The sequence below is a fragment of the Monodon monoceros genome, unplaced genomic scaffold, assembly GCF_005190385.1.
Source record: "Monodon monoceros isolate NGI ecotype Baffin Bay Population unplaced genomic scaffold, NGI_Narwhal_1 Super_Scaffold_6, whole genome shotgun sequence".
NCBI lineage: Eukaryota > Metazoa > Chordata > Mammalia > Artiodactyla > Monodontidae > Monodon > Monodon monoceros.
The window spans coordinates 32,770,291-32,792,549 of NW_021703783.1; the positions used below are offsets into that span (position 1 = coordinate 32,770,291).

At 37.8% G+C, this 22,259-nt stretch overlaps 2 protein-coding genes across 8 annotated transcripts in view; one reads left to right on the forward strand and one right to left on the reverse strand.

Moving 5' to 3' along the window:
• Positions 1-8,178, reverse strand: part of PUS7L (pseudouridine synthase 7 like) — a 29,828-nt gene extending 21,650 nt beyond the window's left edge. The window contains exons 1-3 of one of the 4 annotated variants that reach the window (XM_029205309.1): positions 8,120-8,178; positions 6,055-6,182; positions 3,462-4,390 (exon numbers count right to left, since the gene is read on the reverse strand). In XM_029205309.1, the coding sequence (XP_029061142.1) occupies positions 3,462-4,374 (913 nt within the window). In that variant the 5' untranslated portion in view covers positions 4,375-4,390; positions 6,055-6,182; positions 8,120-8,178. Of the gene's footprint in view, positions 1-1,046; positions 1,175-3,461; positions 4,391-6,054; positions 6,183-7,574; positions 7,629-8,119 lie in introns of those variants that run through there. The other 3 variants (XM_029205308.1, XM_029205310.1, XM_029205307.1) reach the window with 3 other exon arrangements.
• IRAK4 (interleukin 1 receptor associated kinase 4) overlaps positions 7,823-22,259 on the forward strand; it is a 29,913-nt gene continuing 15,476 nt past the window's right edge. The window contains exons 1-6 of one of the 4 annotated variants that reach the window (XM_029205312.1): positions 7,823-7,894; positions 14,932-15,101; positions 17,236-17,381; positions 18,164-18,346; positions 18,836-18,996; positions 20,144-20,208. In XM_029205312.1, coding sequence (XP_029061145.1) covers positions 14,941-15,101; positions 17,236-17,381; positions 18,164-18,346; positions 18,836-18,996; positions 20,144-20,208 — 716 coding nt within the window. In that variant the 5' untranslated portion in view covers positions 7,823-7,894; positions 14,932-14,940. Of the gene's footprint in view, positions 8,034-14,931; positions 15,102-17,235; positions 17,382-18,163; positions 18,347-18,835; positions 18,997-20,143; positions 20,209-22,259 lie in introns of all 4 variants that reach the window. The other 3 variants (XM_029205314.1, XM_029205315.1, XM_029205313.1) reach the window with 3 other exon arrangements.

Genomic DNA, 22,259 nt, shown 5'->3' on the forward strand with positions numbered 1-22,259 from the left:
GAGCCATCCAAGAACTGTGCGCAAAAAGTGCAATACCTTTTATGACCTAGCCTTAGACATTACACACCGTCACTTCTGTCATGTTCCATTCGTCACACCAGCCACTGAGAGTCTTCTCAGATACTGAGAATCTACCTTCTGGCTCTAATACTTTATGTCCCACCCCCATTCAAAATATACTCGTTCTTTCCCAATGCCCCAAAGACTCATCCCATTAAAACATCAGCTCAAATTCTAGTAGTTTTCATCTCTATCAGGTCCAGTGTGGATAGGCTCCTTAAATACATAGTAGAGCTATATGACAGGACTAGCGTAAACCCTACTCTGGACCTCCGTTAATAAAATTCAAGATGAAATCTCAGATGGATCTGCAAACTACTTCCTACCTGCTAGAGCATGTTCAACACTCTCTAAAACAAGACAACAAAATCCAGACACTCAACAAGATAACACTCACGATGTCTGACCTCCAAAAAATAGTACTGGACATGCAAAGAAGCAGGAAAATATGACCCATGAACCAAATAAAAGTCAGTCAATAGAAACAGACCCAGAAACAACAGAGATGAAATTAGCAGACAAATATTTTTAAAGACCCATTAAAAATAGGCTCAAACTGCGCTCTAGAGCCCGTGAGCCACAACTACTGAGCCCACGTGCCACAACTACTGAAGCCCATGTGCCTAGAGCCCATGCTCCACAACAAGAGAAGCCACCACAATAAGAAGCCCACCCACTGCAAGGAAGAGTAGCCCCCGCTCGCAGCAACTAGAGAAAGCTCGTGCACAGCGACAAAGACTCAACGCAGACAAAAATAAATTTAAAAACTTAAAAAAATAAAAAGGCTCAAAGATTATAGGAAAACATGAACGTAACAGGAAATTGAGGACCTAAGAAAGAACCAAATAAAACTTCTAGAGCTGATAAATGCAATACCTAAAATGAAAATGTCATTGGACGCTTAAATATTTCATACAATTCCTTCTTCAAAAAAGTGTCTAAGAAAACAGTATACCACTACCTCAAAAAATTAAACATAGAATTACCTTATTATCCAGCAATTCCATTTTTGGGTATATACCCAAAAGAACTGAAAACAGGAACTTAAACCAATATAGCCATGTTCATAGCCGCATTATTCACGATAGCCAGAAGATGGAAGCAACTGTGTCCACTGGCAGATGAATGGATAAACAAAATAACAAGATGTATGTATACATACAACAGAATATTATTCAGCCTTAAAAAGTAAAGAAATTCTAACACAGTAAAGAAATTCTAACACACACACACAAGTAAACCTTAAAAAACCATAAGCTAAGTGAAATAAGCCAATCACAAAAGGACAAAAGTTGTATGATTCCACTTATATGAGATACCTAGAGGAGAGGCTAGGGGAGAAGGGAATACAGAGTTATTGTCTAACAGACATAGAGTTTCAGTCTGAGGAGATGAAAAGAGTCTGGAGATGGATGGCAGTGATAGTTGTACAACAACATGAATGTACTTAATGCCATTAAACATGGTTAAAATGGTAAAGTTTATGTTATGTATATTTTATAACAATTAAAAATAAAAGGTTTTTTTAAGTGTTCTATTTTTTAGGTAGGTCTACTTATTAAGGAATTTTTTTATATGAACTATTTTTGTTCTTACAAAAGGCTGGCCTAAGCAAAATCTGGGATAAGCAAAGTTTATCTTTGTCTTTTTCTTTGTTCTTGTACTTATAGGTATCCCAGTATCTTCATACTATCTTCTGGTGAACCATCAATTCCTCTCTTGAACATGTCTCTCCAATTATTCATAGTTTTGGTAAAACTAATTTAAACTAATATATAAAAGTTTCCACAATTTTTTGGCTCATTAATTCAAATACTGTTAGAATTTCAAGTCGTACAAAATCTACACCTGCTTAAAACACTGATCAGCAATTCTCTCCCCACGTGTAAAACTAGTTTTGTTTTTCCTTCAAAGCAGATTTATCTGTTAACATTTATTGCATGCCTCACGTGTCAACTCCTATACTAGCAGCTTTTTCATGAAAAGGTAAGTCATACAACTGGACAAATTTCCAAGACAGAAGACACCAACATTTGAAAAACGATTACATACTAAACATTTGCATTCATTATTTCATCTAATCCTTAGAGTATCATTGTGAATTAGGCTTTACTACTACCCCATTTTTAAAGTACAACCAAAAGTTATGAATTGTTAAGTAACTTGCCCATGGTATTATTCTTTCCAGTTTTACATTTATGGAAACTAAGTCCTAAAGATATTAAAAAGTTCATAGATCTTTTTATGAACTAAAGTCATAACGTAAAATAAAACCCACATAGCTCCAAGGTCCAAACTCTTTTCACTTACATCACAGAGTTCCCTACATAGTACAACCTTGTTTCTGTGCCAGATACACACATCTGTGCAAATCTGAGTTGCTGTTTATATTTTAAATGCTGTGCTGTTTACTTATAAAACAGGACCATCTGAAACACTTGCCATCCTTCACGTAGGATACAGGCCAATTAAACCTGATCAGCCAAACTTGCAGAGTGAGATTTCATCAGTTCCACTCCATCCTAGAAAGTGAATATATTCCCTAAGACAGTGATTCTCAAAATGTGGTCCCCAGACCAGCAGAAAAAGGATCACCTAGGAATTTGTGAAAGACCTACCCCAAACATTCTAAATCAGAAAATCTGAGAAAAGGGCTCAGAGATCTCTCTCAACAAGCCCTTTTGGTGATTATAATGCATGCTAAAATCTGAGAATCTCTTCTCTAAATGACTGACAGCCAAAGGAAGTAAGTTTGCAGGTTCCCTACCTTGGGCAGTTAAGTCCAGCTGTTTTAGATTACAAGGTATTCTCTTCACTTCCCCAAGCACAGCAAACATATTCTACTTCTCTCCAAATACTTAATTTTAATTAAGATAACTCTCAAAATATGAAATCAAGATTCATCCCCACAACACTTACTTCAATGCAAAGTAACTGCTTCAACTTTATACATTTGTGACTACGTTAACTATAAGTATCTGTGTTAACGACACTTTCATCAATAAGGTTAGTTTGTTTTTTTTTTTGCGGTACACGGGCCTCTCACTGTTGTGGCCTCTCCTGTCGCGGAGCACAGGCTCCGGATGCGCAGGCTCAGCGGCCATGGCTCACGGGCCTAGCCGCTCCACGGCATGTGGGATCTTCCCAGACCGGGGCATGAACCCGTGTCCCCTGCGTCGGCAGGCTGACTCTCAACCACTGGGCCACCAGGGAAGCCCCAATAAGGTTAATTTTTACAACCAGTGTATTTTGAAAGACTTTCCCTTCCATTAAAAAACAGGACCCATATATTGTTTCCAATATCTCTCTGGACAAGGCTATTTAATTCATTTGAAATTATTCAGCTTTCACGCAACTTTAACTAATTTATCTAAGAAAATAATAATGATGTATTAAATTACCTGTGTATATAACTTTTCTTTCCTGGCATTCATGAAGAGATCTTTTCCTGTGCTTGTGTGCCTTTTCCCGAAATCTTACTGTTATCACTACCTTTGGATTATCAGCACTATAATTCGGTTCAGGAAAAGATTTGGTTTCCACAAGATTTCCAAACTTTTTGTTGATAAAATGGTGGACAGCCTTTCGGTGATCTTTGTTTATATTAGGTTTAAAGGTAAATTTGGAATTTTCTTTCTTTGCATCCAAATATTTAAAAAAGTCAAATGCTTCTTCTTCAGATACCAAGTGACAGAGTTCTTTATACTCAAGATTTGGTTTTACAACAATTTCACTGTTTTTTCCTACAGTTATTAAAAAAGGAAATTTCTGCCTAATAGCACTATGCAAAATAGCCCTCTGGTTTTTGTCAAGGATTCTGCCTAATGAGAATTCAGAAGATGGTCCAATTAGTTCAGTTTTAGAATTCCACTTCTCTTTTACATCACAGGCAAACTGATTCAGTAATTCATTAGTTTTTTCATCTAACAAGGATCCTAATACATCAATGTTTTCTTCTTCACTTTTGGAAGTTCCATCTTCGATAGTATCTTCCTTTTCTGAACCAGGCTCATAATTTTGGTCATCACCAGAGCACCCAGCCAAAGTATTGACTTCTTGATTGCTTCTCTCTTCAAAGGATAAATTTTGAGGATCTAGGTTTGTTTTTTTAGCCAAATTATTTGGCCCAGGTAGTATTTTATTAACCTTGTAAATAGGTTCATCACTGGCTTTATTAACTAACTGTCCCTGTTCATCAATCTCAATAACAACAAAGTCACTTGGTGAGCTTTTTATGGTGCCATGAAATCCAACGTGATCTGTAATGAAACACAGAGAACTAAACCTGATTCTAAAATCTGTATCCTCTTCCATTCTCAAATAACAATGCCTATAAAAGAAACAAAGAGGTGGTCAATTACCAGAAAGAAAAATTCTGGATAACAAAAAAAGAAATAGGTTTGAAAGATTTATTTAATTCTCCTTCTCCCTCTCCCTTCCAATCCGGAGTCCCCTTAAAAGACATTACTAATCTAATTTATTTCTATATATCATGTGTATTTTGACTGTCTTATACCGAGATATCTGGTGATTTGCACCTTGACTCTTCACCTACTCCAGGCTTCCATCTATTAAAATTCCAGGATTAAAATGGGTTAAGTTTCAAGTTCACTTTTAAAATACCATCTGTAGGCTTACAAAGAAGAGACTAGAACATACACCTGTTTACAATGATTTGTCTGAACTCCATCCCTGAAAACTAAAATTTCCAGCTAATTCCAGAGAATCTGTAGCTAGATATTTATATATGAAGAGATAGGGGTGGAAGAAGGGATGAGGAGAAGACAGGAAGAAATAGTCCAAATTGATAGATAAATGAAGTTCTAAAACCAACTTGCAATGTGATTAGGTTTCTAGGTAGGCTTAAATTAACCCTGGACCTTAAACCTTCTTGAAAGCCAGATACAAACTTTTACAGATACAAACTTTTGCGGCTAACCCAAAGAAAAATTCCAACCATCTCTCTCTGGCATTAGAGAGAAAAAAACCTTTACAAACCTTCTTGAAGCCAACTTCACTCATTCTTCACACAACCCATGGCTACCAGATGGAGATTCAGGAAAAATAAAATGCTCAGGGGACCAGTACTACTCCGTTCTTTGTGTTAACCACACTCTCCAGGAAATTCATCATCTGGACCTTCACCCCATTTCTACAGTGTATTCTACTAATCTGAACCAATTTAGAAAACCACCTCCACACCATCCTTTCTAATATGTCATGTAGAAATCACAGCAAATTCTCTATATCCTAAATTCCTAGGGAATATATAGGATATATTTATTTTCCCTCATTCCTTTATTTCCTGCACAGTCTCCCCAGTTTCTTGCCCTAATGAAACCTGGCTATTTTCCCCAAGCTGCTTCTTCTGTAGCCCTCTCATGTGAAGGCTATTTTTCCTTTCATACCCACCTTGGGATCTGGAGGTTGTAAATATTTTCTATGTTTGCCACTGCTACTTCCAAACCATTTCTTCCTCCTCTACCTCCCCAAATCCCATTTCCTTTGAAGTTCATGCCATCAGGCTCTACTATTTGCTGCCATACTCTCTCTGGTCCCAGCACAATTCTTCTTCATTCACTGATGACTTTAATACCAGGCTTAAAATCTACTATCCAGCATGACCTCCATGACCATCCATATGGATCATCCATTTAACATCACAGTCCCTCAGTTCCTCAATCTCAACCTCACACCACTTCCACTTCATCTCGGTCATAGCTTTGACTTTCTCATCACCAAAAGTTGCATCACCTTTAAGCATCCGGCTCTCTGATTATTCCTGCTGTCCTTTTGTCACCTCTACTTTAGGACTTCCATTCCAGAAATTCTTATACACTGTGAAGGTCTCTAATCTCTGCTTCTATTACTAGTCCACTATAGTCTGCTCTCCACAGAGTAGCCAGAATGATGATTTAAAAGGTAAATTAAATCATATCACAACCCCTTTTTAAACCCTCTAATCACATTTATAATAAAATCCAAATTACTTACCCTGGCTTCCGAAGACTTCTAAGATCCTGTACTCTGTCTATTCTCCAAATTTATCTTGTACCTTTTTCCCATTATCCACTATACTCCAGCTTCACTGGCCTTCTTCAGTTCCTTTCTGCCAACTGTTCCTGTTGATTAAATCAGTACTTCCTCAATAACATCCTCAAAGAGGTCTTCCTTGACCAGTAATCCAGAGGAACCAGCAAGCCACTATTTTTCACAAAATCCTATTTAATTTTCTGCATAGCATTTCTGTCTAATAATTTTCTTCACTATTTATTGTATACCTCCCCCAACTAGAATGTTTGCTCCATGAGAACAAGAACCCTGTCAGCCTTATTCACTGATTATCTCACAATTAGAACAGTGTCAAGCACATAGTAGGCACATAATCAATACTGACTGTTGAATAAACGAAACAGCTAGTACAAATAAAGAGCTGTAAGAGTGAAAAGGAAGAAAGAAAAAATCACTTTTGTCTAGAATAATCAGTAAAGGCATACGCAAGAAGTGGCCAAGTCTTCAAAACAGTTCAGGAGGCAGAAATGAGTCAAAGACCTATCATAAGTGATGCACAAACAACATATGCAATGTGTTAGAGAAAACTGAAGAGCCCAGATACAGAGCAGTAGGAGAAAGTGTTTTCTAGTACAGTTCTGGAAAATACAGCTGGATTAGTGCCGAACAAGGTAAGATACTGAACACCTTGTCAGGGACTTAGAATCCACTGAGTGGTCAATGGATGGCCACTGGAGGTGTTTGAATAGGAAAATGACACAATCCAAAAAGATGTTTTAGTAAGATGACTGATAGCACTGCACAGGATGAATCTGATGAAGAGTTTGAAGAGTTGGAAAGCAATGAGACGTGATCAAAAGCTCAGCTGCTGGATTGGTCTTGGAAAGAAAAATGACCTACTCTTTACCCAGTAAAAGGAAGAAGATATGAAGACATTCTAAGCTAGTGGCATAGGTAGAACAACCTGAGGAGAATACAATGATGAGGGAATTATTACAACCAAGCATCTCAGTAAGAGTGGAACCGTGCTGAAAGGCCGCCAAGGAACCCACGTGGAGTTAAGCACACACGTGCAGTGTTCCCAGGCAACAGAGACGTTGAAGAGCTTGCGGGGCAGAAAGGGAGTAGCCTGGCTGACCTGAAGCTGGGGAAGTGCTGGCTAAGGGCAGAGTCTGGGAGGGTGTTTAAAAAAAGGCCAGTAGCGCCTCCAGTTCCTTCCACTGCCGTTGCTCCGCCTAACTCACTCCTACTTCCTACTTCTGCCACCAACCAGCAGCACTAACGTCCCCTGCTGCGTAGCCTTCAGGCGCATTGAAAAGTACCCCGGACACAGCCAGCAGCTCCACCGGCTTCTTCTCCTCCCCCAGCCCCGCCTACCCCAAGACGCGATACTAGCTCAGGTCGCCCTCCTGTTGGGGACAAAGGGGCAGGGTCCCAATGCCTATCTTGTCATTGACCCATACACAAGCCCCACTTGGCGCAAGAAACTCAACCCGGCCTACCTCATGTCCAGGTGAAGGCATTCCTCTGCACTACGCTGTGCGCATGACCGGAAGCCTTAAAATAGCCTCCGACACGGACTATTTAAAGGGCCAGGCTCCCACTTAAAGAAGAGCCTTAAAAGAGGCCCGGAATTTCTCACGCTGTGGAGCCGCCTAGAGGCACAAAGAGGAAGAGGGCGGGACGGGGATGGGGACGGGGCGGGCCTGGGCGGGGCCTGACGGGTTGAGCCTGCCCCAGCCGTCCCTAGGGCCCGGGTTCCTCGACCGCTGGCTCAGCCCCGCGGCGCCCCGCCCGCCCCCCGCTCCCCGCGTCTGGGCAGGTAAGGGATTCCGGCCGTGCGCGCCACCTTCTCCGCGAAGTGTCCGAGGTCCGCGTCCCGGCCTCGGCCCCTCTGCCCCAGGGTTGTGGAGGGACGGTTCGGAAGGAAAATCGCCTATCTTCAGCCCAAGTGAGAAAAGGTAGAGAGGAAGTAGGTTGCGTGGGCAGCAGTTGCTCCAGGATGAAGACGTGGGTGGGTCCCTGGGGATCAGAAAGTTAGTTGTACCTGTGGAGGACCGTGGGGCAAGAAGAGACGTCACCTGGTGGCTCGGTCAGACCGCGCCTGGAATTTCTCAACTCCCGGGCGGTGTGTTCCGAGAACCCGTTTACGAAATGAAATATCTTTTCCTGAGAACCAGGAAGTAAGACCAGCACCCGGCGGAGATGCTCGCCGCGTGGAAAGCATTACGAAGCCCCCCCAAGATTCTCCGTCAGGCTTCCAGGAACTTGGAAAGTGGAGCGGGGTTGTCAGTATCTTATCAGATAGGAAAAGTGTACAGACAGCCTGGAAACAAGAGAGGGAACGAAGGGATGAAAAGCAGACCTCAGAAAGCATTTTAGCCATTTAGAATGGGAACAAATGGCTCTCTTAGTGCCTCAAAAACGTGTCTGCCCAAGGAGCCCTAAGCGGAGAATATTAAGAATTGCCCTTTCCCTTTCTGGGGGTAATCCTTGAAGAGATATGTCAGAAAGTTCAGATTTCCTTAATTCTGTTTGCACACTAAACATTCATTTGAAGTTTGCTTCCGACCTGTCCAAACAGAGCTCCTGAGCTTCCAGGCTAAACTCGCTCCTGCCACAGGCTTCTCCATCTCAGTAAAGGTGCCATCTTCTCACCCTTCACATCAGCACACAGGATCCTGTGTGCTTTACCTCAGAAAATATCCATCATCCTAGGACTTCTACCTTCTTTGCTACCTCTCCGATCCAAGCCTCCAGCACCTCCATCTGGATTATTGATGTACTGAACTAATTGGTCTCTTCCTGCTTCTCTGCCCTTACTTTAATATCCTTTATTCTCAGCAGCAGTCCCCGGTGTCCTTTTAAGACATGAGTAGAGAGTGTGTCTCTCCACTTCTCAAAACCTCCACTGTCTTTTCATCTCCCTCAGAAGATAAAGTCAATCCAAAGGCTATGAGGGCCCGAGGAGACCTGGCCCCATTACCTCTCTCATCTATTCTACTTTCCTGCCCCCTCTTCTCCAGTCTTACTGTCTCCTTGCTGTTTTTCAGTGGACCCACTCCAGACCCTTGCATTTACGATTTCTTTTGCCCAGAAACCTTTCCCACAGATATCCCAGTGGCTAGCTTTCTCATTCCTTCAAACCTTTAATCAAACGGCACCTTCTTATTGAGGGCTACTTTGACTACCCTATTTAAAATTAAAACCCTTTCTCAGTTTATTTATTTCCATTCCACTTGGCACCATCTAATGCACTGTAAAGCAAATGCTTATTACCTGTCTTTCTCTATTAGAATATAAGCTCCATGAATTCAGTTTTTTTTTTTTCTTACTTAACTTATGCTTTATCTCCAGGGACCTGGATCAATATCCAGCACAAAATAGAGACTCAGTAAATATTTGATGAATGTATAATATTTTGGCTTTTAAAAAATATATCCAAAATGTTTAAATACTTACTATTGAGATAAATCAATGTTTGAGAATGGTATGTGATGTTTAATTTATGGAATACCAGCACATATCCTATTTAAGAAGGGCAGCCCTATATAATTTATTAGGTCTAGAAGGTATCATGAGCTTTTGTTCTTAATGATGATATTGAGTTGTCCAAAAATATCTAGAATATTTTGCTTAAGAAAGCATGCGTAGATGATGTATTTTAGGAAGGTTATAAGCATTTTAAAGATACTATGCTTGATAAAATAACACTCACCATGAAAAGCTTAGCTATGTTCTCAGACCTATTAGTTCCATTCTTTCAGTTGTCCTTCACTGCTATTCTGAAAATTGAGCTTAAATACAATTCTGCACATTTCTTTTTTTTTTAAATGTGACATAAGAATAACTTCTGCCATACAATAGTCATTGCTACATTTTCTTTGATCACTTATTATTGATAGGATTAGGCATTTGTTAATTTAAAATCTATACAGCAACTCTTAGGTAAGACCATCTCTGTTTTTCAGATGAAGAAACCAAAGTCCAGAGAAACTGAGTTACTGACCCTGGTCACAGTTGGCTTGTGGAAGAGCTACATTAGAACCCAGGCCCAGGCAACCTCAAAGTCCATCTTCCATCCACCCCTCTACACTCTCTTCCTCTGATCAGACTGTTAGTGAAGCACAACCTTAAAACTTTATTAATGCATTTCATATGAATATTTTGAATTTCTATTTTGAACTGTACTTTGTTAGAGAATGTGCATGCAGGTGGGAAGGCACTGGGTTCCACAAGCAGATACTCGTTTTAGTATCATTTCTCAATGATCACCTTACCTCGTATTCTTGGCTGAGTTGTCTAGTGTGAAGATATGAGTGGTTTTTCTTTACCATGAGGATTAATGGTATGAGAAAATAATCATGAATATATTTATTTATTTGTAAGCAGTATATCCTGTTCCACTTCTATTAATCCTAAATGTACTACAGTAAAATCTTGAATACTTTGAAAGAGGTGACACTTTTTAATTTTTTCTGCCCATATCATTTATTTTCATTATAGAAAATGCAGAAAGTAAATGAAAACAAAACCACCATATAAATCACCATCAAGAGTTAACCACGGTTAATATTTTGGTGTATGTTCTTCCAAACGTGTTGGTGGTGATAGATGGATGTATGTTTTAAGTAACATTTTAAATTCTGAAGTTTAGAACTTCCAGACTTAAATATAAGGAGGAGTTGTTAGAAGGCCTTCCTTTTCTGGCATCCCTACGCTATCACCTTTGTTAGAAATCTGGATGCAGGAGAGTTACAGAATTTATCCCTGGTCTTCAGATAGACTGCTTTTATTCTCAATTCTTTGTATTTTAGCTCTAGCTTTTAGGATTACTAAGCAGTTCTACCTTTACTAGCTTTGTCAATCACTTTGTACTTCTTAACAATGGAGAGAAATATAAGTAAATAGGAAAAAGTAGTGTGAATGTAGCAACTGTAAAATCTATAGGCAGATGTGATTTCTTAATTTAAAAAATCAGCCTTCTGGCATTCAGCACAAATATTCTGAGTAGCTGCTAAAGCTGAATTTGGTTGGGTCCCTGCCCAGGAGAGCACACCATCCAGGAGAGAAGGCAGACCAATAAATAATAAAATATGATAATTGTTATACTAGAAGAATAACCAGGTGACAGTTTGGAGCAAAAGAGATGACTGTCAGGAAAAGCCAATAGTGCCTTTTGTGTTGAGCTCGAAGGAATAGTAGGCATTTACCAGGTGGTCCTCAAGGTGCTTGAGCGATTCTTAACCTAGCCCTGGATGACCTCACCTCCTGCTTCACAGAGAAAATAACATTGTATAGGAATTCTCCCTCTTGCTTCAAATATATCTGTATCCAAACCTCTGCTTCCCTCCTGTTAGATTCGGAAGAGGTTTTCTTCTATTCAGGGTTGACCCCTTCATCTCTGTTTACTATCCATTTCATATCTTCAACCAAGTTTTGTCTTAAACCTTAAACCAGCAGTTCCCAGAGGGTGGTTGGGGTCTCTGAGTCTCTTTCAAGAGGTTCGTAAGGTCGAAATCATGTATGGGTAAAAGATTCATTCAGAGTGCAATGGATTTTAATGTGACAAAGTTCATTGATATGGTTTCAGATTCCACACGGCAGCTAACTTTCAGGAAATTGTCACTTATCAAGTTTTAGTATAGCATCAAAGAAAAATACTGCTTTGTGAAATGGCTGCTAAAATACTGCTCCCTTTCCAACTGTATGTCTGTGTGAACCTGGACTTCCTTCATATACATTAACCCAAATGATATATTGCCGCAGACTGAATGCAGAAGCAGATATTAGAATCCAGCTGTCTTCTATTAAGCTAAAAATTAAAGAGATTTGCAAAACTGTAAAAAAAATTCACTCATATTTTTGGGGGAAATATAGTTTTTATTAAAATATGTATGCTAACATGTAGTACATTTATTATTATTTAAAATGAATTAATGAATAAGTAATTTTTCAATTTCTCAGTGTCAGTTTCTAATATGGTAAATATTGGCAATATAACCAACATAAACTAAAGCTCTTTGGAGTCCACAGCAATTTTTAAGCGTGTAAAGGGTACATAGTTTGAGAGCTGCTCCTTTTCTTTGCTTTTTTTTTTTCTTTCTTTCATCCTTTCTTCCTTTCTCCTTCCCTTCATAGCCAGGCTTCCTGGAAAATGCATTTCTACCATGCACTCATTGCTCCACTAAAACAGTTCTTAAGTCACCCAAAGGCCTTCTGGTTACCCATCAGTATTTTTTCGACCTCTCTGGGTCTTTTATACCAACCTATGGCTAATTCTAGAAATCTCTGGTATTCTACTGCCCTGGTTCTCTACTTACCTCCATGACACATCAGTACTTTTAAAAGTTTCTTTTTTTCCTTTGTTCCTTCACATTCTATATATTCCTAATAGGCAGGCTTATATTTCTTGTTGTTTCAACCAACTATTCATGTATGAATATATGAGTATTCCTGAACCTGTCTCCTAAGCTCCAGACCATATATTGAGCTACTTAGTGCCAACTCCCCTAGGTGGTGCCAGAGGTAGATATTTCACATTTAACATGACCAGGACTGAACACGTTATTTCCTCTATCATCTACATAATTACCCAAGCTGAAAAAGCCAGGAATCAGCTTCTTTGTTTCCCTCAGTCTCCTTTCCCTCTAATATCCTGAAATTACTTTGATTTGGCCTCCTAAACCTTTGGAGTTTTTTTCTTCCCCATTACCCATTTTCTAGATTATTGTAAAATTTTCAAACTGTTCTCTTTGCCTTAATATACAGTCCTTTAATGTTTCATCCAGAGGAATCCACTTAACCACATCGGATCACATACCACCTTTCCTTAAAATCCTGCATTGGCTCCCCTGTAACTTTTAGTATAAAGTTTAAACCCCTTGTCATAGAATATGAGGCACATGATGACTTGGTCCTGCCTACCTCTCCAATCTCATCTTTTAATGACATGCGTCCTGTGGTCCAGCCCTAACAAACTACTTGCCTTAGCCTAACCCATGCTCTCCCATGCTATTCCTCCTGCCTGGAATTTCCTTTTGGGTTTATCCCCATTGCTTTTCACTCATCCTTCCAACCTCTCACCCCCCCAAATCTGTCTTGGCATACCTCCTTCAGACTGCCTCCCTTGGTGCTCCTTCTCTGGACCCCATTAACACTCTGCTCACCCTTCTTGTAACATTTATTCTCATTGTAATTGTTTGCACCCCCTGCTAGACTGAGAAGCTTGAAAACAAAGATTTTTCTCTTCTTTGTAGCTCCCATCACTTAGCACAAAGCCTGACATATATGTTTATTGAGTTTATGAATGAATGAAAGGACTGGTCTTTCTAGAAAAGAGAATGACATGAACAATGCATCGAGTTAGAGAAACAGGGACATATGGCATGAATTTTGGAGTCAGATATGGTTCAAGACCTAGCTCTTTCACTTACGACCTTTGTGAAATAGAGATGATAAAATGGCCTTAGTCACTGTGAGGATTAAGTGAAATATATAAACCACCTAGCATGGTCCTGGGCAAGAAATTCATTCATTCCTAACCCTTAACAACACCAATATCTACAAAGCGCTAGTAATTAGTTACATATTAGTGAATAAAATGAGCATAGACCCTGAATTCATGGAGCTTGTAGTCTAATGGGGTAGACCATTAGTAAACAACTAAACAAATAAATATATGATTACAAATACATTGTGCAGTGATGAAAGATAATTAAGTTGAGAGTAGATGGACCTACCTAGCTGTGGTCAAAGAAGGCCAAAGAGAAGAGAATGCTAATATAAGAGACACAAGACACAGGGAGACTTTTTTTGCTTCTTACTCTTCTGTAACGTCTGAATTTCATACCACATGAATCTATTCTTTATTCCAAAAATTAATTATATTACACTTTAAAAATAAAGATATGTAGGGGAGCAGGAGAGTAATTGACAGAAGAATATCTAAATCTATTTGTTTTGATTAATTAGAAGGAAAAGTGACCACCTGCTGAGAATGAGGGAGATGGAGATCAAATAAAACCACGTAGACAGAGCTAAAGGTGTGAAATAGTCACCAGGGAGGATGAGCAAAGACAAGTGAAAGGACTAACAGCAGTGTTGAAGGCCCGATGGAAAAGGGTCCCCTAAATTTGTGTTTATACCAGTCTGCTCAGTTACCTGGTTCTCCACAGCTATATTCAGCAGTGCTGGTGTACAAGGAAAACTGTGAGATTTATCCCCGGCTACAGCTCTCCAGGGTGGAGTAGCAGAAGAAAAGGGGGACTGAGGAAATAAAAGTTCTGTCTAGAGAGTAGTTAGGTGGTAAACCACAGGGTTTGCCTTAGTAGGGAATGAATTGTCATCAGGCAGATCTGATGGATTCAGAAATTGTGGCTGCACCAAGAAAGAACATGTTATGTAAAAAGTCAGTGGATACACCATATCTTTTAATGCTGTACAAATTATTTCAAGACATTTGTTTTTACTTCCACCAAAGAGTGTTGTATAAATGTTTAATAGTAAATAAATATGGACTGAGAAAAATATTTTAAATTGAAAACTTTTTTCTTAATAGATTTGATCCCTGAATATGTTTACATAAATTTTTCTGAAAAAGTAAACTTTTTGCTCCCTTGTGTAAATTTCACTTGGAAAATGTTAGTGCCGGAACAAAAATAATCCTGTAATTTTTTTATTGATATTTAGAGATGGAGAAAGATGAAAATAGCAACTACCTGGCTTCGGAGTGTTCCTTTATTATGGTGTAATGAGTTCCCAACATTTCATAAGTGAGAGCAAAGTGTGATGTATAAGCTTACAGATGTCATCGCTAAAGCTACTGTAAAATTTTAATGAGAATTTTCCGTATTTTAGGAATAAAAGATGAACAAACCCATAACAGCATCAACATATGTGCGCTGCCTCAATCTTGGACTAATTAGAAAGCTGTCAGATTTTATTGATCCTCAAGAAGGATGGAAGAAGTTAGCAGTTGCTATTAAAAAACCATCTGGTGATGATAGATACAATCAGTTTCACATAAGGTAACGTAAAATTCCTTTTGAATTCTTACATCACAATCTAGAATGATTAATAGGTACAAATACTGTCTACTGCTGCAGTTCAGAAAATAAACCTCTCTCTAGGGGAGATAATGGTAATAAATCACACAACCCCTTTTTTTTTTGCAATTTTTGCTTCATTCTCCAGCATATCAGCTAGGTCAATACTGTGATATTGAAAATAAGTTTTTGAAGTTAAAATCAAGATTCCAACTTTTACTCTAAATTTCTGTTTGGCAAGCTGAGCCTAGTTCACTCTGCCTCATACCTGTCATTTCCAGATTGAAGTAACATAAGAATATTTTAAGAATCTGTAGTAAAATTCTGGAGCCTAAAAGTGTGTGAGTCTCTAATTCACTTTAACAGTATATTTTAGGAATTCTTCAAATGTGACATTTTAAAGTTGCTTGTACATGTACACATCTATGAATAGACTTCTTAGTTCTTAGCCAGGATTTTTCAACACTACCTTCAGATAATTTCCATCTTTCTATTTGTCTCTGCTTGATTAAGTGTAAGATATAATTACACATGTTATTTTTGCCAGTTATTTCAGCCCAAACCTATGTCAAAATCTGTCTTTGGAAGCAAGGGGAAAAGAAATTTATTTGTGATTTTCAGCATTAACCTGAAAAAAACCTGAAGCCTTAGCTCCCATACTAGTCCTTTCAGGAAACGTTTTCTCGTATGAAGGATGAGCATCTTAAATTACTTGGAAGAAACTTAAGTTTAAACCTTGAAAACCATTTTTATAGACAGTTTGTTGATATTAACTATCTAACACTTTGAGAGCATAGTCGAGGGAGTGGTAGTGAGGAGAAAAGACTCTCCTTTACAGAATAATGGCAGCAAATAATTATTGAAAGAATGATAGAACTAAAAAGTTACCAATTTACAACTACCAGTGAGTAATTGATTACGGAGGGCTCATCAGCGAGTGCTAAAATCACAAGGCGAAAGGGTGTTGGTGAACAAGATACGCACACGATTTCAAAGTATTATCCACAGCTTATTTATGAATTGCAAAGGGGAAAGGTAGTTTTATAGAGAAAAAATCTGAAGTACCCCTCCTTAACCAGGTAATCAAACTGGTGTCGTCAGTAATGGTACAAACTGCAATTATGTGCCTCCAGATGTGATGCAGTGCAAAGGACACATTGTCATCTCTGTACTGTTCTTACCAACAGGTTTTCACCTGAATTTAATCGTGAGAGAGTAGTCAGGCAAATCTAGACTGTGTGAATTCTACAAGGCATCTGACCTACGCTCTGTAAAGTGAGCACACAGACACAGAGATGGAGAGGGTGAGAGCACAAACATGGCAAAATGTTATCCATTGGTCATTTGGTGAATCTAGATGAAGAGCAGATGGCTGTTCATGGTATTATTCTTTCAACTTTTCTGTAGGTTTGAACTTTTTTGAAATAAAAAAATTTCAGGAAAAGCCAAGTTGTTCAAGTTTTTAAATGTTACTTTCAAAACTAGTTATTAAAGAAATTTTGAATGAAAAACTGCTCTGTGTTTTTCCCTCAATTTAACTGAAATATAGTTAAGAACTATATTTCTTAACTATAGAAATAAAACTATTTCTTAACTTGGGATAATTCTCCAAGTTTGTGTATATTCTATTTCTTTAAGCAGGCTGGTTTATTAAAAATCATATGGCTAACAGAGTGAGTATGTCATGTAGGGAAGTAATATAGCTTAGTAGGTTGAGAGTATACCCTTCTGTCAAGTGAGATCTGAATTTGAATCTCAATTTGTATACAGTTTATGGACAGTGTGGCTGTAGGCTGCTTACTTTACCTCTCACGCTTCCTGTTTGGTAAATTAGTATGATTTTCATAGTGTTTTCGAGAGCTAAATGGGTTCCTGTGTGTGCACCCTGTAGCCCACTGTAAGTACACAGTGTCTGTCAACTTATCATCATCTCCAGCATCTTTTTTCCTTCTGCCTATCTTTCCTGTTCTCTGTAATCCTTGCTGATTCTCTTGCTGTATTGTAGGAAGTGCTTGGGACTAGACGGGGCGGGGGGGTGCTGCTGGAGGGATTAATTCCTATTTACATGTTAACTCTGTTTACATACTAATCTTGTTTCTCTTTTGCTTACTTTAAGGAGATTTGAAGCATTACTTCAAACTGGAAAAAGTCCCACTTGTGAATTACTGTTTGACTGGGGCACCACAAATTGCACAGTTGGTGATCTTGTGGATCTTTTGGTCCAAAATGAGTTTTTTGCCCCTGCAAGTCTTTTGCTACCAGGTAAACTGAGCATGTCTAGGGTATCAATAATTAGGGTGGAAAGACAAGTAGCAGAAATAGGAACATTTCTTCTGACTCTTACTTTTTTCTCATAGTAGATGAGCCTTACATTTAAGACTCCTTTTCATTCTTTCAACTCTCCCCAACTCTTTAGCAAGCACGCCAGACAGTGCAGACTTGCTGCTAAGGAAATGGAGGCTTCAGGATTGAGTCTCATCCCACCATTAAAGTCAGGTGGTTTTGTGCCAATAAGAAGTTTAGAATGATGAGAAAAAACTCTTGCTTTTTTTCACCCTCAACTTCCACTCTGATGGGACTCTGTGATCGTGAATTCCTTACATTGTGTTCCAGTGGGCTGGTGTCTAGTTGCCTTCTTCATAAGCTACTTTTTCTCCCTTTGATGCCATGTACACCAGTGGTACTCACCCTTCAGAGGGCATAAGAATCGCCTGGAGTTCTTGTTAAACATGTAGCTTCCCAGGCTCTACTCTAGACCTTATTATCAGAATTCTTGAATTAGGTTCAAGATCTAAGTTTTTAAACAACTACTTCAGTGCTTCTGTTGCAGGTGGCTTATAAACCACTTTTTGGAAACACTGCCTTACCCATCCTTATCAAAATTTACAAATTCTTACTAGGTAGCTTCTTGTGTAGTGCTGTGAAAATGTGGGGCTAATGTGTAGAAACTGGAATGATGTTAAGTGAACCAAGTTCCTAATTTACCTTTTTCACAAACACTTTTTCTAATGGAATGACAACTTGTATCTTATTTCATTTGTTAGATGCTGTTCCCAAAACTGTTAATACACTGCCTTCTAAAGTTACTGTAACAGTTCAGCAGAAACATATGCCCCTCTATGGCAAAGACAGGACATCTGTGATATCTGATGAGAATACTGAACAAAACTATACACCACCTGACTCCTCGTGTCCAGAAAATAGAAGATTAGAAGTTACTGATACACGTAAGTAACATTTGCAGTGCTTTACACTAGTGGGTTTGTTATTAAGACCATTACTGCTTTAAAATCAATCTCTCCTTTTGTTTGTGCACTCTGGTAATAGCTCTTTTGTGGTTGTTTTTTTCCCCTCATTTATTAAGCGCCATCTTCATTGTATTAGTCAGTGTTATAAGTGAGCAGAGGCAATAGGATATATGAACAACCACAGAAGCTATGAAAAAAAAAAGTAAATATTTACATAACTTAAAAGGGTCATTTTATAAAGAAAATAAGTGACTAGAGTTTTAAGTGGAGGACCACCAAACAGAATTCTCAAGGTAAACCTTAAAATTTGTATTTTAAAAATGGTTTTACTCTCTTCCACTGTACCTAATACAAAATTGTAAATATTTGCATATGTATGAAATATCCAAATTGAGAAAATACTGAAGTTATTAAAACCAGTTTCTTTTTTACTGAAGCCCTTTTTTTCTTATTCTATTGACATTATAGGTTTTCACAGTTTTTCATATTATGAATTGAAGGATGTCACAAATAACTTTGATGAACGACCCCTTTCTGTCGGTGGTAACAAGATGGGAGAGGGAGGATTTGGAGTTGTGTATAAAGGCTATGTGGACAACAGGACTGTAGCAGTGAAGAAGCTTGCAGCAGTAAGTTATACTTTCAGGAAGACAAAGGATTAGAGAAGAGTTGCTTCTTAGTGTGTTATATAATAAATTTTAAATTAATCTTTAGGAAATATATGATTTCAGTGTGTATTTTCTTTAAATAAACATCATTCTAAGCTGGCAGTTCTTAACATTTAAAAATTTGTTGAAAGCTACGGACTCTGTCCCTATAAAAAATGTAGTTATATACACATACATACAATTATACATATAATTTGGGGAGATTCACAAAATAGAGAAGCTGAACTCTACACAGTGCTTCATGCATGATCAATATTAAAATGGTAAGATTCTAAAAAATTTTTATAAAAATAGCTTCCTTGTATTACTCTTCTCATTTAAAAATGAAGTTTAGAAAATATACAATGGGCTTCCCTGGTGGCGCAGTGGTTGAGAGTCCGCCTGCCTTTACAGGGGACACGGGTTCGTGCCCTGGTCCGGGAAGATCCCACATGCCGCAGAGCGGCTGGGCCCGTGAGCCATGGCCACTGAGCCTGCATGTCCGGAGCCTGTGCTCCGCAGCGGGAGAGGCCACAACAGTGAGAGGCCCGCGTACCGCAAAAAAAAAAAAAAAAAAAAAGAAAATATACAATAAGAAAACCTTTTCCTAATTCTTATCTATGTCCTTTGTTCCCATTTCTATTAGAGTGTTTACCATTTACTTATTGATTTGTTATATTTTAAATCTATTATTATATTCTAAAAATACCAATACAATACATATTTTTACAATAGTCACCCTTTGTCATATATGTTGCAAATACTTTTGCAGGTCTTGTTTTTCTTTTTGCCTTCAAATTTGCTTATGTTTTCTATTACATTTAATTTTTTTTCCAGAATGTTTATGCAGTTAAGTCTCATATTATTTCATTTTGTTCCCACAATGACTCAGTGAGGTTTATGTAGTTACATAGTTTATAAGGTTTTCTTCCTTCCACTCACCAGCCGTGAGACCTTGAGCAAATTGATAATATTTCTAGTTCTCAGTTGTTCTATAAAATGGGGAAAATGATGCCTTACTGTTTTAAAGAAAGCAGAATCAGCCAGACGATCTCATGTGCCCCTTTTAGCTTTAGGAGACTTGGGGTTATTGTATTGTATTATACTGTGTATTATTTTATTTTTTCAGATGGTTGACATTAGTACTGAAGAACTGAAACAACAGTTTGATCAAGAAATAAAAGTAATGGCAAAGTAAGTTAATCTGGCAGTGTGGTACTGTGGAAAAAAGCAGGACAAGGAGTAAGGGACCTGTTTCTTACCTAGAGTGTGTCATGAACTAGTGATATTTTCAAATATGTAAATTAAAATAGTTTAGAGAACTTGAAAGGACTTTGACTCTACAATTCTGTGACTGCATATACTCTTTCATATGTGTGTGGATTAAACAGCTATCGTTATTCTAAATCATGGGAAAATTACATGGAATTTCAACTAACTTCCATTATTGTGTTTTCTACTCCCAAAGCTCACAAGAGATAAATTGTAGATATAATATGTATGTGCATATATGTGTAAATACATATATGTGTAAATATATATATATATATGACAAATAGTCCCTTTGATATAAGTTAACACCATAAGCCAGGGAAGTGTTATATGTAAGAATGTTTAGAAGGCATTGACTCAGTATGTTTGAAAATTGTTGGATATTATCAGGAAGATAAGGAGAAATAAATTAGGAAATTTATTCAATAATTATAGTGATTGATACTTGAGTATGTACAATAGACCAGAAACTGCAATGTATTAACCAACAATTGTTATAACACCACCCACACACTTTTTTCCACTGAGATTTAGAAACATTAAAAACTTTGCCCAAGGCCACATAAACAATAAATATGTGGATTTCAAATCCGGATCTGTCTGACTCCAGAACTTGAGCTTTTGATCTAAATCCTTAATGGGATTTACCAATTTATTCTCATTAGACCCATTGCTATAAATCACCAATTCTAGTTGCTTAACTTCAAGAAAGAAAGAATAGACTGGAATTAATTCATTCACAGTAAAAATAATGCACACTGAAAAAACTAAAAAGCCTTCTGTTCAGGATTTGTTCTTCGTACCCCTAACCCCTCCTGAAAGTAACTTGTTCAAAATAGATAATCAGGAAAATATTTTTAAATAATAAAAGTCATCTCTTAAATATATCACTCAGAGATAACCACTGCTAGTATTTTGATGTACTTGCTTCATGAGGAGTGTGTAGCATTTTCCCCATGTCATTAAAAATAATTGTAAAACATTTAAAATTATTGTATAACATTCTAGTATATATAAGGATTATATTTTATTTAACATTACCCTTCTAGGTTTGTTTCTAATTTTCAATATTACCTATTAAAGCTCCTTTAAATCTCTTTGTACATAAACCTTTAAATACAAATCTGCTTATTTCATCTGGAGACAGTCCTAGAAGAAGAATTACTGGTTCCGAATGCATGAACTTTATAAAGACTTTCTAAGTATTTGTCCAAATGGCTTTGTAGATAAGTTATGATAATTTATACTTCTACCACCAATTTATTACAATTTCAGACTTCACTGCTATCTCACCACCATTAAATATTACTGCTATTTTTTGATAAGTACCAATCTCTGGACCTTGCTAGCAGAATAACCTTGGCCAAGTTTCTTACCTGTCTATTCATTCTTTTTTTTTAAATTTAATTTTATTTATTTTTTTATACAGCAGTTCTTATTAGTTATCTATTTTATGCATATTAGTGTATATATGTCAATCCGAATCTCCCAATTCATCCCACCACCACTACCCACCCCCCTCCACTTTCCCCTCCTTGGTGTCCATACGTTTGTTCTCTACATCTGTATCTCTATTTCTGTCCTGCAAACCAGTTCATCTGTACCATTTTTCTAGGCTCCACATATATGCGTTAATATACGATATTTGTTCTTCAATTTCTGACTTACTTCAATCTGTATGACAGTCTCTAGATCCATCTCACATCTCTACATCCACATCTCTTCCTTTTTATGGCTGAGTAATATTCCATTGTATATATGTACCACCTCTTCTTTATCCATTCGTCTGTCAATGGGAATTTAGGTTGCTTCCATGACGTGGCTATTGTAAATAGTGCTGCAATGAACACTGGGGTGCATGTTTCTTTTTGAATTATGGTTTTCTCTGGGTATATGCCCAGTAGTGGGATTGCTGTGTCATATGATAATTCTATTTTTAGTTTTTTAAGGAACCTCCATACTGTTCTCCATAG